We start from the raw sequence: 18,680 nt of genomic DNA, 5'->3' as shown, positions 1-18,680 counted from the left end.
GACAAAATCAGTGCGGATCTATTGGGTTGCCAACCACCAAGGCATCGAAGAAAATGAGACAGCGGACGGTTTTGGCTATGAAAGACGACCAGACATTTGTGCTTTTCGGTTCTGAACGCACTCACACATTCAATTTTTAAGTTTTTAACACTCTTCGCACCTAATCCCTATTCCCTACGTGGACTTAATCGGCACCCTTCTTGACATCTTCTCTCTTATGAGAGTCAGCTGCGTTCTATTAACATCCACTCTCATGAAAGCCCTAGGACATGCCATGGTATTCTCTTGCCCCATGAACTTATCACTGGCGAGGTCGAGTCGGCTGCCCTCATTAATCCTATTGGAATTTATGTTCCGTCCCTTTTTCTCTGTTGTCATTCCTCTCCGTCATTCTTGCCGTAATTACAATAAATGTTTCCACCTACTTTCCTTTGGCCCTTGTGCTACCACTGGCGCACTGTGAGAAACAGCATGCATATTGAAAATTAAATTACTAAATGTGGCGGGAAACAGCTGTCTTTAACAATGTGTTCTTTTGCGTGCATCATACGAGTACACTCTGAGGTGTGACGCGGACATGTGTGCTGGCTTGAGCAACAATTTATTTCTTGCTAAAGTTCCGATAACCAGATGGGCTGCGTCAGCTGTTTGGTTCTCTGATCAATTATTTCAGAGGCAAATTTAATTGGGCTAAAAATCAACTATTTATAAGGAAGGCAAAACTTCATTATCCCGAAAATGGTGGCAAATTTATGTTAATACATCAATAAGTCAACTATTTTTTTCGTTTTGCAATTAATATTGTTTTTTTTTTGTATAAAAAGCCGTTTACTTTACATTTTGTTGAGGAAAAGGTTTTCGTTTTGACAACGAAGAAATCTTGAAAATCCCGTGAAAACGGGAGAACTTTCAGGCAAGGAGCTTGCCCCTAGTAATAAATATAATACATTCTTAACCAAAGCACAGATGTGGGAGCAATGTAGCTATACGTCACGTGGTACACCTGGTACATAGCTTTTTAAAGCTTTGGTTGAAGCATAATGTTCAAATTCTTGATTTAATCCATTGTATTGTTATTGCCATCAGCTGTTTTAATAAATGGTGTGTTTGAATAGGTATTTCATATCTGTAAAATAATACCATCGTTCCCTAAATATGTACTGTACCCTGTGTGCAGTGGTATAAAATCTACTATTCGATACTTGCAGGTATAAAATACTACATAAAATATCGTATGTTGTTCATCTCTAAAAATACTTCCGTACACAAATAAGTAAATGTTTATGGGCAAAATGAATCGGATTTCCTTCGAGGAAATTTCCATGATCCGAGACCTCGACAGGTAAGACAATCACTTGAAGTTCCATAAGTTTTACTAATAGCTTATATTTCAGTCGATATTTTGGATGTCTTGACTTAGCTGATCCTAAAAATTTGGAAATTAAAGCCATAGTTCAAAAAACTATAACAACAATACAAGATGATATTGCCTATTATATTACTAAAAATATAATTGTTGCCAATGACGGATCAGCAGGAGTGCTTAAGAATAACTCAACTGGAAGCACTGGCAACGAAGACAACAAATTGCATGATATAGAAACTAAAATAATTAGTTTTTTCGAGGAGGAAACACTTGCTAGAGACCAATTTACTAACGCCCTCTGCAAACTCGGTCACTTGCATCTGCTCCTTGGTGAATATTCCGAGGGTAAGTAACATCGTAAACCTAGTATTATTATGATTACTTTATAATCAAAACAAAAAGCTAAAACAAACGAACAATAGTGTTTAGCTTAGAGACCACATAGACCAAGGACCGCAAATAAGAGTTATGAATGCAAATTCATGAAGGAAACATATTAGGGCACCATGGAATACCCCACAAGTCCTGCTTTCTTATTCGTTTCAAATCTACCTTGTCGAATTGGAGGGCCTTCTTAAACTTTTGCCAGCGACGCACGTGGATAAAAAGTTTTTCGTTAATTCATCGAGTCACCTTCCTTTACCAGTGCTTAAACAAAATTTTGTATCAGACCTTAGTGGTCCTGGTGACAATATAAGGTCTTGGATTTTCACGAGAGCTGCATTTTGTACGTTGTGTATTTTCGGACGTTTTGGCCAGTGCCTTTTTGAATAATGCCCTTTTCTATCTAGGCTATCCTATAGGAACAGAAAGCAGCTGTATTTTGTATAAGCTGTTAGCAATCCAGATAATTATATTTTCAGAGAATTTAGTCACTAAATCGTTCAATTGTTCCTGTGAAAGTGCCTTGCCATATTTATATTCCACTGAATGGTCATTACTTACGTTTTTGCGTTTTAGTGGCGGTATTTCCTCTGAAGAAGCAGCCGGAATGGAAAGCCTTGAACAGATTGTATCGGCAAAACTTTCAAGCAAGGGTGTTTTTATTTTATTTTTAAATTTGATAAGGCGCAACGTGAAAAGTTCATTACAGCTATTACTGGTAAGGCATATGACATAGGCGTTTCACCACAGCTCAAAACAATATAGATGACACCTGATATATAAATATAGGATGCATATTACCTTGTGCTGCTTTACATGCCCATTACATATTTTCAATTCAAAATAATTAAGCTTCATTCTGGAGAGATATCTAGTATATAATAATATATAATTCATCGTTTCAGCTTTATCGGCATACCAAAAATATTTAAGATTCAATCAGAATAATTATTGGACAAATCATGAATTTATTTATGGAATAGGGATTGCTTACTTTAAGCTCCGGTGCTTTAAATGGTAAGTACCACAACTTTATTTATTTTTTAAATTGGTAATTTCTGGTGTTTTTAAAAAGATGAAAGAAAATGACAAATTAATCCTCGCATTTTTGCGTACATTCCTTTGTGAATGAATCCGAGAAATCATATGCTTTAGCAATACCTTTGAAAGGTTTGCAACAGCGCATGAAAATTCATTTTTGATTAGGTCAATTAATTGATTGATTTGATATCATAAGGCGGTATTTTATTTTCTTGTCTGACTACTACATATTTGTCGAACAAACATCAGCAACAAAAACAGGATTTCTATTTCGCAAAAGGGGAGTTAACCTATCTGGCGGCGCTTTCTTCCGCCAATCTCACTACTAGTAGTTTCCTGTTTACTTACAGTTATTGTTCATAAAACGATTAAGACTTTTAACAGAATTAATTTGTTGGCAAAACACAGCTGACTGGGCAACGTAACTCCCAAGTGTATGTTCATCTAGTCTACCCTATGGGTTACATTGCTCAGTCAGTTTACATTTTCTGAAAAGTTAAAAGTGCTTCCCTCCATTTGTGTTGTGCCTGCCTGGCTTTCCATCCACGATAGATAGTCCGGTCTCAGAACTCGTTTGCAAAACGTCTGCTGCCACTTTTTCCATCGAACGAATTACAGTCATTCATTTTTATCGTTTCTGATCTGAGTACTATGCTTTTTAGCCTTTTCCCACCCAGTATTCTACGCGGAACGGTGTGAGTTTTTGGCAGATGTGAAACCTCGATTCCCACTGGCACCAGCTGTCGATTTTATTGGCTATAATAAAACTATACACATAAGGAATAGTGCTTAAGCTTATAAAGTTACTCTTTGGAATCCCTTAAAAATTGCAGCAGCTCGGTTTGGGAGCTGGTTTGGCCATGGCTGCTAGAAATTTGCTGGACTGTCGCTCGCTTTTGTTTCCTGGTGCTTCTCCCGAAATTTCGGCTGCTACTTCTTGCCTTCGTGCATTTCCCGATCAATCTTCAGAGGCTTTTCCAGTTTTGTTGCTTTGGTGGGGTGGCTTGGTCGCAGGAGGAATAATAGAAGAGGAGTTGGATCTGTCCTGGTCGACATCAACAGAATTCGAATATTCATTTGAAAAACATCGGAAAAATATCTCATAGAAACAAGGGGCTTAGAAACATTCTAGATGGATGGTGGAATAACTGGGAAATGTTCGGAACGGCAAATCCTGTGGATGGTCGCCTGTAGGAATGGGCTATTAGACGGTCGATCTGATTTATGCTAATATATACCAGAAGTATTCACACCTATTCGATTAATTAGTAAATGGTTATTTCTCGCCATTCCTTGTTATCGAAATTTGTGCATCTCTAGTTTGTTACAACTTGTTTACAAAAAAAAAACTACTCACGAATTCTGAAAATAAAGTTCTTAAGCAACATTTACATTTTTTAAATTTCTAATGATATAAAAGTATGAACATGAAAGTTCGGAAAAAATAAAGTGATATACACACATATACATATATATATATACATAGGTATGCTTTCCCATTCAATAATATTTTTTTTTGGAAAGGGAATTAGAGTTGTTTTTGGTATTAAAAAATGTAAAAGATGTTTATATATATTTAGTTGCTTAAACATTGCTTACAAGTGCGCGCCCATCTCAGGTATAAACATTTATATGTACATGGATGAATGTTTACTTGTGCATAAATGTATGTACATATGTACGCGTATATGCCTGCAAAGTGTATTAGGACATTGATAATTGTGTACATATGTATGGATATTGAAAAACAAAAGAAAGTATATGTACATATAGTGTGTGCATGTATGCACAAACATATAAATGCATACATATGCACAAGTAAAATGCATCTTAGGCACAAAACGGTTGTTGGTTTTTCTTTGAGCATAACCTATCTTTCATTCAAATACCACCATAATTTTTGTGGCCTGGCCTCCAATTGCTTCAATAGGTTTACAGCTCGTGCTTCCTTTAACTTAAGATGTCTACAAATCATTGAGATTTTAGCCCATTCGCATCTTTTGAACCATCTTTTCATTCTGAAGATTAGTGTATAGTTTTGTACAGTGATTAATGATTGAAACATTCTCAAAATATAAGAGTATTCAAGGTCGTGGTTTTGTTGAACGAACCCTTTCGGATATTCAGGCTTAACAGATGAATAATCCATGGATCCCGTCCGTCTCGATGACCGCCTTGATCTCAGACTATAAGAGGTAGAGCAACCAAAGTTTTGCATCCAGACCCCTGTAATGGCACACTTTACCAAATGTATTTCAAAATTATTCCCCACGCGAAATTTCGAAATACACTTGTAACATTATGATATTGCAGGAGTCTGGATACAAATTGGTTGCTCTAGCTCTAATAATTTCTGGGATCTAGGCGCTCATCGGGACGGTCAGGCGAACAGACAGACAGACAGACATGACTCTGCTATTGATGCTTATCATGAATATATGCATATACCTTGTGGGGTCGGAAACGCTTCCTTTTGGGTCGCTTCGATATCGGCATCAGTAAATTTGATATTTAAAAATTTTTTTATATGAAAAAGACACGTTAATTATACAGATATATTTATATATATAGATATATGTATATACATTTTAAGATTTTAAATACTTGCGATCGGTTTAAAGTAAGTTAACATGAGTGTCCACATTTTACTGTCGGCCACTGTACTCGTATATACGATCCAAATGGGCACTCCTTGAAACTAACATTTAACACTAATGTTTTTTGAAGATTTAAACAAATTTGTTCTTCTTTTTATAGGGCAATCAAATCTTTTCAGGAGCTTTTATACTTAAACCCCAATTTCACATGTGCTAACGATGTTCATTTACGATTGGGTTTCATGCTGAAGCATTGCGGTGAATACCACATTGCTTTAAAACATTTGCAATTGGCGCTGCTTTATACGAATCCATCGACTTATTCTGAGCTTCATGGTAAGGGTTAACATTTATACAACGTTTATTTGCAGTATTTTTTATTCTTTTAGACAGAGGAAGAAAGTCCATCGATTTTAAAACGTCCATTTTTCTTTTTTTTTAATTCTTTTAATATTTTGATTATATTGAAAACTATAAATTAATTGATATTTTTTGTTTTTCAGTTAAATTTCAAATCGCTCACCTTTATGAAGTTCAAAATAAGCATAAGGCGGCAAAGAAAGCCTATGAATTTCTACTCAACGAAAAAAATATATCGCTGAAACTAAAAGCAGATGTTTATAGACAACTTGGTAAGTTACATGCAAAAACTAGACATTTTTATATTGATCCGATCGCAACCAGCAATCAAAGACTATACAGTGACCAAGATGTTGCCAATGTATGCTTATCCATGTAGTTTGAACAGTCATATTGCCCAAAGCACAAAGGGCATGGTATGGTACAGTCATCAGCCGCGCAGGATACTTTTTTTGTGGGGCCATGTATGCAAGAATAAGAACTGCGTTTGGTTTCCGTTCCGTCATAAGACTGATTTTGTAGTGTTTACCTGACTCCGTCTTAACTCTAAATATTACTCGACAGTATGTGGTGTGGCGCTTTGTCGCCGAGCGTGTCGAGTGTAAGAGGTTCTACTGATGTTTGGCCGCCGCTTCCATTATTCTGCCATGCGCCTCCTGGTAGTAGGTGGACCGCTCGTCCTCCAGGCATTCTAGCGGTGCTATTCCCGCGATTCTGTGGGTTGCCTCGTCCAAGACTGTCCGGAAAGCACAGATTATGCGAAGTGCAGAGTGGGTAGGTGGCTACCAGACCCCGGGCGTAGCTCGCTATGTGGAGGGCATAGACTCCCAGACTGGACGCCGCCGCCGAGCTCATGTAAGCCAAGTGCTTTCGTCGTGTAAGCAGCAGAGCCTCATAAAGATTATCATATTTTCATTTAATAGGACACTCCCCATTACGATTTGCCCCTAAATGAATATGTTAAACGCAGACGATCACAAATTCATTTCGCGGCGACAAATAGTTTGTTTGTTCTACTGATGAGAACTTCCGCGTCCTCTATGATGGCACATTAGTGTATCCAACTGTGATGTTGGCTGTCTCTACCATCTTACGGCTGGACACCAGCACTACCTCGCTCTTCGCAGTTGCGAGCCCAGCCCGCTCCAGCCACTGTTGGATGCGAGCACTGTTGAATTGTTTGGTTGCAGGTAATCTCCTCCTCCCATGCGTTGAAGTCGTCTCCGATAGCCACTGGGTGTCGACCGTTGCCGTCAGCCGCTAGGTTGTCGATAATTCCTTTGGATTCAGAGAGGGACAGGTTTGGAGCGAGTCAGACGCTATAGCTCCAGACTTTTCCACCTTTTGCGCGCATGAATCCCACCGCTGTCCACCGTTGCCGATAAGATGTTCCAGGGTTTCGATGACCCGAGGATCATCACATTTCCTGCAGTCTCGGTTGGTGATGCATGCAACACAACGCGCCGCAGCCAGACAGTGACCTGTACGTATTCCCAGTTACAGTCTGCAGTCCTTCCCTGGTAGGTGTATTGGGTAGTGACTGAGTTTTTCGTTACGTTCTTTGCAGTACTCCTCCTCCTCGCTTTTCGGTCTGTTATCTGGCCTGCTTCTCTATGTCGCCTTGTAGCGTACTGAGGGAGACAGGCACATTCTCGATTCTCTCATTCGCCAGCCCGACGCCTTGCTTAACCATGTCGTCTGCCGCCTCGTTTCCTTCGATGCCTTGGTGGCTGAGAATCCAATAGATCCGCACTAACTTTGTCATGATTAGGGCGTCTAGTACCTCACTGCTCGTCAAGATACTTCCGTATCGGTACCTTGTACGTCTTGGTAAAGAGGATAAGGTCCGTCTTGTTCGCGTTGATATTGAGTCCTACTTCGTCCGCCCATTAACATATCTCCCGGAGTGCACGTTCCATTATGGAGCCTTCAAATCTCTTGGATGTTTGGATGGATTTCCGTTTATTATCCAGTAGTTCTTTGGATAGGGTCTCTCTGGACATCTCCTCCACATATTTCACTGAACCCGCGATCTTCGAAGTAACAGTATTTTTAAACTTTTTCTAGTTTGTATTCCGGGGTTTTTATAGACTGTTACCTTCGGAGAGTTTTTGAATTCGCACTTCAACTGAATGTACTTACTATCTGAGAAGGATGGTCTTTCACGGATTCTCCAGGCAGATACCAAGGTACTCTTTGGATGACGTGGCACATACGAAGATGTGTTCCTCACCCCGTTTGCTACGTCTAAGTTAGTTGTTGGTATAAAGTCTAAGTGTGAATCAGCTCTGCCATTGATGTCCGTGCTTCCCCAAACGCTCTAATGGGCATTGGCGTCCGTACCAATGAGAAGTTGGTGGTTCTTGGAGCCGGCTTTTGTTACCAGACTCCGTAGTTTGTTGGGTGGGGCGGGCCTGTCGTGTGCCATGTATCAGGAGGCTGCCAAATGGCGCCTCGCTTCCCAGCATCACTACTGTCAGGTCATCCGTGCTGTAATGAGACATAAGGTAAGCATGGATTCCCCTTGGTACGAGTACGACGGTTCTGTTTCCGCTTACCTTAGGGGGATGCCGAGTAGTTTGAGGGCTCCTGGACTAAAGTCTTCGAACCTTTGATCCCTTGCTAATTTGCTCTTATGCAAATTATGACCTGCAGCACCCATAGCGTCGTGGGTGGAGGACTCAATCACACACGCAGGGTTGACTAATACTGTTAGGTCACCATCCTCCTCTTCCTCAGTGTCTTTCAGCGCAAGACCGTGGGCGCCCTCACAATGGCCTCAAGACCTAGGTCGCTCTCCATCTCGCCTGCTTGCAGGGTGTGCTCATCTTTGCCCTCCTGGTGGCGACTTTTAAGGCGTAGGTATACACTGCTTAAGCCCTACGCCGACTTCCCGAACTTAGGGAATGGCGGCTCCTCTACCTTCTTGCTTATCTGGAAGATCACATGACCCTCTCGTCGGGTAATGGGCTAGCGACATAAAGAACCTTCCAGTCTGCCCTTGGCACGTCTGGATTCTATCTCTGCAGCATCTTCAGTGCTCACTCTCCTTGGACTGTATCAGTCACTGCCGCGTTGCGTAGTCGTTGCATATGAAGATTTCGACCCCGTTCAGCCATCCAGCGCCATCGAACGTGGGCAAGGACGTTGGGGTCGTCCTGAAAGTGACAAACGCACATACAACAGATCTACATTCACTGTCCATGAAACGTTGACCGTTGATGCCTGAGATACTAGTGATGAGGCGCATTGATGACATAAACGACATATGAACGATTCGATCGATCTGCAGGGGTATATAAAAGCTGGCCCGAAACTAAAACTGACTTCCAGTGTTCCTTTATTTTGCATTTTGGCTATTTTTTGTAAATTTTATTTTATATTTGCAGGATGGATGTACCACTGCGTAGAATGCCTAGGCGAAAAAAAAGAACGTGAATCGAGTGCATTGATTTTTCTGCAAAAGTCAATTGATGCTGATCCAAAAAGTGGCCAGTCATTATATTTATTGGGCAGATGTTACGCAGGAATAAATAAGGTCCATGATGCTTTTCTGGCATATCGAAACTCTGTAGAAAAAAGTGAAGGAAATGCGGATACCTGGTGCTCGATTGGGTAAAATTATGCAAATTCCGGGTTTTTCATCAACAATTAACTGAATAATATCCAAAGTGTTTTATATCAACAACAAAATCAACCGACGGATGCGCTCCAGGCTTACATATGTGCTGTGCAACTAGATAAAGACCACAAGGAAGCTTGGACTAATTTGGGCATTCTTTACGAGAGCTGCGGTCAGCTACGAGATGCCTATGCCTGCTACTTAAATGCAACTAAACAAGTTTCGTGCCAGGTAATAAGTTTTAAAGACTATCATAAGTAGTAAATATGGTTGTCGTGGTTGTCGTCGCCCAAAATTGTCCAAAATATCAAAATACAAATGACCGACACGTTAATTATTGAAAAATCGCAGTTCGTCGAGGGTATTTTATTATTTCGAACAAACTCCTCGTGTTAACTCGTGTTAAGGTCTGCTACTAAACTGCTTTGAGACCAAAATTGGCTAAATAAGTGAAAATTAGTTTTTGAAACTTTTTTGTATAAACCTGTTTTGTTTTATTTTGTTTTAGAAAACCACCATACATCGAAAAGAAGAAACGATACCCATGAACAAAGACGCCATTGGATTGACTAAAGGCTTATCACAACGTATCAAATTTCTGGAGATTCAACTTGGCCAGGCCCCGTTGCCGAGTATTACATCAAAACGGCGGCAGTTATGTTCAATTGAAGAAGCTTGGAATCTTCCGATTTCGTTAGAAATGAACTCCAGACAACAACAAACAGCTCAGATGCTGCCGCGACAGGTAACAAAAAATATTCATATACAGGTAAATTATATTCATAAAATATATAACTAGCAAACGAGCAAACGAAGCAAAGCCCATACCCGTAACTCATACACTCCTCGCCACTTGAATAGAACACCTTAATAAGTTAGTTTTCTACCCCCCCACTGCTCACAAACCAAGCACGTTGGAGACTTCATTTATCTTCTAAGTTAAAGTTTATTGAATGATTGAAAGAAAGTCTTTTGCCCTCAGAGAGGTCCCGCATAGGCCAGTATGGCCCTTAGTTATCCGGATGGGGGGCGGTGGGATGTGGGGGTATGAACCATCGCAGCTGTACTTAATTACGTTTGAAAGTCCTCGAGAGTCGAGGTGTTTTTAGCGAAGGCAAGTACTGACTTTTGCCCTTTGGTGCCTAACATCTGCACCTTGTTGCCGAATCCGCCATTCTCCGCCCGCATCTGGGCCAACTGCGCGTAGTATCTACAACCCTCCTCTACCCGTTGCTCAGCCCACGCTAGCTTGGATTTCTCCTCCTGGGAAATATCCGCCATACCTTGGAGCCGGCTCTGTATTTTGAGTGCCGGCTGGTACTGGGCTTTCGTCTTCATCCCCTGGTTCAGGCAAGCGGATAAGGCTTTCTTATTCCGTTTTGCTTATCGATAGCACGATCTCCAGTTCCGAGTCTGTATCGACAACGGCACCCGATACTCAAAAAGAGTATAGGGGTGTACTCGAATTATGGTTAAAGGGGATCTGTGTATTGTGTGTGGCCGTCCCCAAAAGTATACATAGCTATGTCTGTCTGTCCATCCGTCCGTCTCGTCTCGTTTGGCGATTAGTTCTCAGAGACTATAGAAGCTCGGCTGCGTTCCGCCCCCACAAAGGACGAAAATCTGTGGCATCCACAATTTTAAAGATACGAGAAGACTAGAATAGAGAGAATGACCAATTTAGCGATAGCGTAGCCTCACTTTTACGGTTTTCATATCCGAATTGGGAACAGTTCCCTGTAGATCCGGCACGATAACCCAATCCTAGCTGTCATTGATCTGCCAAATCCGTAACCATATATTTTCAGTATTGAAAATACTCAATCAGGTTTGAAACTTTCTTTCATATATACATATTTTTTCAGGGTCCACCTCCACCTTATCCGCAGAGTCACATAAGTGAAAGTCCCACGCCTGCCAAACGTATAAAGGAAGACGCTCTAAATCCAATCTACAATCGATCGGGACAAGACTGCCAAGATATTATACAGCAAAACAAAACACAATATTTACAATTTAACCAAAATATAATAAGTGAGCAATTTTGAGTACCAGACATGCCCGAATAAAACAATAGCTATAATTTTTCTCCTTTGACTACACCATGTAACTGCGAAAAAATCTCAGACATCAAACTGGCTTTTTCTGATACCCTTGGGCCTCACAAAAGGCAGACGTTTCAATAAAAAAAAGCTTTTAAATGAAACATTAATTATTTTTTGTGCAATTTTTTTGTAACTCTGGAAATGTTATTGCTTTTCTTTAACCATTCATTCTTGCCTAAGTTAGTTCTCAGACATTTCTAGCAATAAAATCATTTAGCTGTCGTTTTTATTCTTTGATTTAAATGATATGTATGGCCATAAAGGCTTATTACAAAATTCTATACGTTGAAGATGGAACAGCCTAAAAAAATTTTATTTCAAAATGTTTTGTAGCTTAAAAGTACAAAAATTTTTAAAATATTTTGCTCGAAAACGTCGTATAGCATTTTATTTCTTCCGTTTAAATCAATATACAATCCTGTATTTAATTAATACTAACTGAAAACACATAGAAACAATACGAATCCCATACGAATAAAATATAAAAAGAATCTAATTTATTTTGAGTTTTCCTGAGTATTTAAAATCGAAATTAAAAAAAAAATATATTTAAATTTGATATTGGAATTCTTAGTACCAGTAACAGGTGTAACATACTCAAGCTATGTAAAAACTTAGGTATAAAAAAAATTGTGACAAAATACCAGTTTTATACAATGGAAAACATTTTCTTTATACATTTTTGGAACCCCAAGCCTATCAGAAAAAGTATGTTTGATGACAGAAATATGTTGGCAGTTGCACTGTGAATATTAATTAAGTGTCTTTGCATAGCCTTAAAACCGTTCTTTTGATATTCGGCACGAAAAGAGTAATGCAATGAACTCAGTTTTTGAAAATATTTGTAACATCGAGAAGGATCGGCATCAAATGCTAAGTCCATATGGCGTCATACTTCTTTCCGTCACAATTTCAAATTTGTTTCAAAATTTACTCACTTTTCCTTACTCCCACTCAAATATCGAAGTATTGTGGCTTGCACCATTAAAAAGTGTTTATCTTTTTTAATAATTGTCTGTCAAAAAGCGTGCCCACCGCTGCTATAACCAGTCAGAACTATGAAATAGCTTTTAGAGGCTGCAGATATATATATACGGATATACTTGAGTGCATTTCAAGACTGCATCCTCCAAATTAGTCAACATTTTTAACAAGCACTTAGTCACACAAACAAAAATGAAACACAAAGCATTACAAATTGAATCATTCATATTTTAAGAATGAAGACAGTTCAATTTGAAACATGAAGACATTTTCAACCTTGCGATTGTCTTCCTGTACGATCGTACGTAGAAAAGAAAGAAAGAAGTTGATGTGTAGCTAAAAAAAGACTGAGTTATGGAAAATGATATCAATAATACTTGCCAGCTTATTATCTGCGTTTAAACTGTACATAAAACTGTGGTTTGTTTTGATGAACTTCCTACTCAATTTATTGCCTTTCTTTCCATTGCGTAAATTACCAAGATATTTTTGGAAAGATTTGAAAATCTCAATTAACTTTGCTGTCCGCAGTATAAACAATAGAAGAGGTGGACAGTTCGAGCACGAGCGTTAGTTATCTCTCTATTATATAAAAAATAATTTTGGGTCGTCTTCGTTGCCCGATATTTTACTTTGGGTTGTCGACCGATATTTTATTGAAAGAGGTTATAGAGATTATTATACCCGATACTCAAAAAGAGTATAGGAATATATTTGATTTGTGGTGAAAGTGGATTTGTGTAACCCCCAGAAGGAATTGTTTCCGACCCTATAAAGCCATGTCTGTCTGTCCGTCCATCAGAACTAGAGCAATCAAAATTGGTATCCAGACATCTGTTGTGTCACACTGTTACGTTCCTGGTGCGAGGCATTCAGAAATACATTAAAGTGTATTCTTATAATTAGTTTCAGTCTATCACAAACTCTGTAATAAATAATATCGTAACCTTCGGTGCACCGAATTTAGTATATTTCTTTTTTTAATATTGCAATGCTATTTATGCTTAAAATATATATACTTTTCAGGGACATTAAGTAATCACAATTTAGATAATGTACAAGAAGGAAGAATGAGTTCGGAACAAGCTATTTTGGATTCTTATGAATATATTTCCAATGAACTTTATACAAAAAATACAAATATTAAATTTGAGCCTACCACAATTTTATCGATAACCAATGATGAAACTAGTCGCCATTTACATGAGGATTTGGACTATACAGAAAATAATGCGAGCGCATCTATATCCGAATTATCTCCAACATTTAAGATACAAATGGATTCAAAGCAGTTGATGTCAGCTGTCAAGCTTTTGACAATCGAAGATCCACCAATAAACTGTACGGTTTTGCAAGTAAATACGCCGCCGCCAACGCCCCCTGATTGTCCACCACAAAAACTATCGAGGGACCAACTTTTACCACCTACTCCATCTGTTCATTTAGAAAATAAAAAAAATGCATTCAGCCCTCAGTTGCAAGAATTTTGTTTAAAACACCCTATAGCAGTTGTGCGTGGCTTAGCTGGAGCTCTAAAGCTTGACCTGGGGCTCTTCTCTACTAAAACATTAGTGGAGGCAAATCCGGATCATAGTGTTGAGGTCAGAACACAAGTTCATCAGTCACCTGACGAAAATTGGGATATATCGCAAGCCAAACGAGTTTGGGCCTGCATATCGCACCGATCCCATACAACAATTGCAAAATATGCACAATATCAAGCGTCCAGTTTTCAAGACAGCCTTAAGGTAATTTGTAGAAACTACATATATAGATTTTAATCGGAATGTACTAAACAAATATTTCACCGCAGGATGAAAGTGATAGAGGATTTACAGGCTCCCAAATAATGTCGGACTCTGACTCCAAGGACTCGGTATCAAATTCCAACATTTCTTTAAAACGCAAAAAACACAAAAGCAGCAGCAAAATGTTACGGTACTTACAACCATTTATTTTATAACTTAAATTAAAATTCCAACATGAGTCAGATGGTGGTCTGTGTTGCGCGTCAGGAAAAAAAGCAACTATCAGAAATTGAGATACTGGCAGAACCAGGGGCAGTGGCTTGCTCAATGGCACAGATCTAGATTCAAACCACGTCTTATTAGAGATACGATCGAAATTTTTTATTCACAATTATTTTATCACTTAAGGATCTGTACAGGCAAACAAAGTTTTTTAATTTATTTTAATTTGTACTCATAGATTTGGAACCAACGTGGATTTGTCTGATGAACGAAAATGGAAACCACAATTAAGTGAATTGCAAAAACTGCCTGCTTTTGCTCGTGTTATCTCCGCCGCCAATATGCTATCTCATGTGGGTCACGTCATTTTGGGAATGAATACAGTTCAACTTTACATGAAAGTTCCTGGAAGTAGGACACCAGGTCATCAAGAAAACAATAACTTTTGCTCAATCAACATTAATATTGGCCCTGGAGATTGTGAATGGTTTGCCGTCCCAGATGCTTACTGGGGTGGAATTCACCATTTGTGCGAAAAGAACAATATCAGCTACCTTCATGGTTCATGGTGGCCAGTCTTAGAAGATTTATACAAAGAAAATATACCCGTTTATAGATTTATACAAAAACCCGGAGACTTGGTCTGGGTAAATGCTGGGTAAGTAAAAATAAACATTGAGAAGAAAATATTAAAAGGTTTCATGGAAACATATTATAATTTACTTTAAAAATAATTATCCTAATTGAATTTTGCTATTTGTTCTGCGGATGGTACAACAAATCCTTAAAACTTTAAAATGGGTTGGTACGAGATTATCTCCTTGGATAGTGCTGAATCATGGGATAGGATAGGTTGAGATTCATTTGAGTGCCAGGTTCACTTTTGTATGTATGACTATATACTATACGAGCTCTCTGGGATCTCGGCGTGGACTTGTTCATTTTCCTTTGTAGCCCGGCCCCGTCGTGTCCCCTAGACTCCTCCTCTCCTCCACTTTTGTAACTTCTAGCTCTGCACAGACTCTCTTGACCCGCAGCCATCCCGGGCGGCAGACATCCCGAATTCTGCATACCAAGATTATGGTAGTCGGGGAACACTCAGTATATATCTATTGTTTCCTGTGCTCCTGTCCTCTAATGGGAGCTTCCAATCTCCTCTCATGCAAGTGTCCGAACCTTTCATACTTTATTTTTTTGTTTCAATTGAAATTTTAGTTTACCCCGTTGGGTGGTTGGCCTTTAGGGAGAGCCAGACTCTTTTCTTTTCGTGTTTATTTGTATAGTGTTCTATTTTCATCCCACAAGCTGCAGCGAAGGGGATCGGTTGGCAAGGACAGAGATTAATATTGCCCTGATAAGGTTAATTTCAACAGGGCCAGGCATGTACCTGACTCTCCTGCCTCCATCCCACGCTAGAGGATAGAAAGAAATATAAAACAGGTTGCTTAACACCTAAGGGACGTATTAGCAAAGAAAAACTCAGGAAAAATGTTTGTTTTTTTATGTACCTCTAATATTTTGTTTTATTTTTTAGATGTGTTCATTGGGTTCAATCTGTAGGATGGTGCAATAACATAGCCTGGAATGTTGGACCATTAACTGCCCGTCAATATTCTCTTGCCATCGAACGATACGAATGGAATAAACTGCAAGCATTCAAGAGTATTGTACCAATGGTTCATTTAAGCTGGAACCTAGCAAGAAATATAAAAGTATCGGATAAGAAACTTTTTGAATTGATAAAGTGAGTATTTATCTATCTGTACATCATTCTGTTGCTACCTTTAAACGGTTCGTACCTTTGGATTGAGCAATTGGGAATAAAGAGATTTGTTTAAAACTAATAAAGCATTTATTAAAAAAATAATTCACGTAATGATTCAATAATTATTAAATATAGTTTTTTTGATAAACAACAAATAAATGTTAGATATCAAAAATAGAAGTTCAAAATGATCGTGCTAAGAATGATATAAGAACATAATTACTGGTCGTGGTTTCTCTCTTCCCCTCTATGTTTTTCCATCTCTCATGACAAATGCGAGCTAAATTGAGAGAGATCGCGATCTTATTTTGCTGTCCTACCAAAATTCCCCACTAATTTAACAACATTAATTATTTAACATCGTTATTAATAAAGCTATTACATTTTCCAGAATGTGCTTATTGCAAACATTGAAAAATATATTACACACACAGGAATACGTAAAATTTAAAGGAGTGGAAATACGTTTCAATGGTCGTGGAAAAAACGACGCATCACATTATTGTGGTCAATGTGAAGTATGTATTTCTTGCGTTAGTTACTTTTTTTATTATTAGTATTACTTTTTATTTTTGTTATTTTCTGTTTATAAAAGCACTTGAAGAAAATAATTTAAAAATCAACCATGATATTTTTTTTGAGCATTAGCTGCCGATTTGATTTAGCCCTATGTTTCCTTATCGTGAATTCTAGTATTCAAGTATCATAAAGAAGGAATAAACACGGAATTGCTTTTTGTGAAAATCGGAGCATAAAATCCTCCCTTTTCTAAATTAAATTGGAAATTTCTTGTGAAAGGGCCTGGTGACGTATATGGTCGTCTACTTTTTGGGGTAGAACATACTAATACTCTGCTTGTCAAGCTGCTGACCAATTCATTTACAATAAAATACAGTAATTTACAGTACACTCGAAAACGAAAGCACAGAATCGATAAAATGCTAGTTCTAGTGCTGTCTTTTTTGTTTCGAAGAATACCGATTAAATTTTTCCGATACTGCTTTGGTCAGATTCTCTGATTTGATACATTTTTTCTGAACGCTTATGCAATTCTTATTTTTACAATGAAATTCAACTTTTAACAAAGAAAAAATCTAATATAAATATATATATATTTTTTTTTTTTTTTTTACAGGTTGAAGTTTTTAATGTACTTTTTATAAAAGAACAGGAGAAACGACACGTTGTTCATTGTCTATCATGTGCACTGAAACTGTCTCCATCACTGCAGGGTATTGTATGTTTGGAAGAATACCGCCTATCGGAGCTGCAGCATGTGTACGATTCATTCACATTATACAGAACGCAAGGGCTACATACCACACAGTAAAAAAGTTATTTATTTTCTTAGCATACATCTTATACCCAATCAAATATATAATTACTTTCATACAGCATGCACTCAGTAAAATTGAATTACTTTAAGTATAAATACATACAAATTAAAAAAAAAAAACAATAAAAAATTTATATTTTATACAACTTTTAGTGAAATATTCCTTGTTTAAAAACTTATAATAAATTTATTTTATTTTACTTATATTTAAAAAAATAGAGAATTGGTAATAGAGTGTAGGGGCTGCTACTAAAATGAGGCTACTAGATGAGGCCACTCATTGGAAAATTAAATGAGAAGGAGGAACGTGAATGTCAGAAAATGTGTCAGTGCTGAGGGGCACAGACGAAGGAAGTGAAGATTATCTGTGCTGAACTAAGAGCTAGGCCTCAAGAATCAAATGAAGTGTGTAGAATCCAACCAAGCGAATCGGACAAAAGAAAAGTTTACATCTTTCATTTCGACCGTCTGCAGAAATTTGAGTTTCGAAAACTGGAAAACTTGAATCTCGCAAGAATTTTGAAATATGCTGATAGAAGAGTGAAGGTGCGAAATGCATGCTAATTGCAGGTGAATGTGTTTCGTCATTTCGTATTCGTCAATCGATTCATATATTTCATAAATATATTGATATGTGGCCTCGAAATGTTGGCAGAAATGCCAGCCCAGATGTTATTATCAGTAGGCTGCGAAAACTTCAATACGCTGTTCATATCGTTAAAAGCTGAGTTGGTGGCTACTCTCGAATATAAACGCTAACGCGCATCTGTCACCCTACCAAACCAATTTGGTTTCAATTTTCATCGAGTGTTACAAGTACAGGTGCTTTGGGCCTGGGCTCACCTTGACCCGAAGTAGGGCTCCTTGACACCGCAGTAGCTGTACACATACCGGTGGAAGTGCGACTATACTCTCAACGTGAGAACAGCTGGAAATAGGTCCTAGCACGGCCAAGCCTCTGCCATCGTTGCTGGCTAATGGTAGTCGGACGGGGAAAAGATAACTCAATGAAATTATCCCAATCCAATGGTGAACCTGTCACTGCCACTAGAGATGCGTGGCAGAGGGTGCGCTCGGTCGGTAATTTGCGGACGCTGGATACGACCTCCAGTTTAAATCAGGCTTCCCGGGACAAGCGCGCTGTGCCCCG

At 38.5% G+C, this 18,680-nt stretch overlaps 1 protein-coding gene across 5 annotated transcripts; it reads left to right on the top strand.

Moving 5' to 3' along the window:
* The first annotated feature begins 1,275 nt into the window (after positions 1-1,275).
* Positions 1,276-17,591, top strand: LOC6588710 (histone demethylase UTY). Of its 5 annotated transcripts, none has more exons than XM_026988910.1 (15): positions 1,276-1,342; positions 1,395-1,711; positions 2,656-2,767; positions 5,549-5,724; positions 5,892-6,020; positions 9,138-9,363; positions 9,421-9,601; positions 9,879-10,115; positions 11,236-11,404; positions 13,486-14,207; positions 14,273-14,397; positions 14,668-15,087; positions 15,964-16,173; positions 16,586-16,712; positions 17,330-17,591. In XM_026988910.1, the coding sequence occupies exons 1-15, from the start codon at positions 1,278-1,280 to the stop codon at positions 17,522-17,524; spliced, it is 3,411 nt and encodes a 1,136-aa protein (XP_026844711.1). In that variant the 5' UTR covers positions 1,276-1,277; the 3' UTR covers positions 17,525-17,591. The 5 variants fall into 5 exon arrangements, with proteins under 5 accessions (XP_026844711.1, XP_002014378.2, XP_026844712.1 ...); XM_002014342.2 differs by having other exon boundaries at positions 9,879-10,139; XM_026988911.1 differs by lacking the exons at positions 15,964-16,173; positions 16,586-16,712; positions 17,330-17,591 and adding an exon at positions 15,735-15,901 and having other exon boundaries at positions 9,879-10,139.
* Positions 17,592-18,680: the final 1,089 nt, after the last annotated feature.

This window comes from Drosophila persimilis, unplaced genomic scaffold (genome assembly GCF_003286085.1).
Source record: "Drosophila persimilis strain 14011-0111.01,24,50 unplaced genomic scaffold, DperRS2 tig00000191-arrow-pilon, whole genome shotgun sequence".
NCBI classification, from domain to species: domain Eukaryota; kingdom Metazoa; phylum Arthropoda; class Insecta; order Diptera; family Drosophilidae; genus Drosophila; species Drosophila persimilis.
This window is presented reverse-complemented; position numbering and strand designations above follow the sequence as displayed.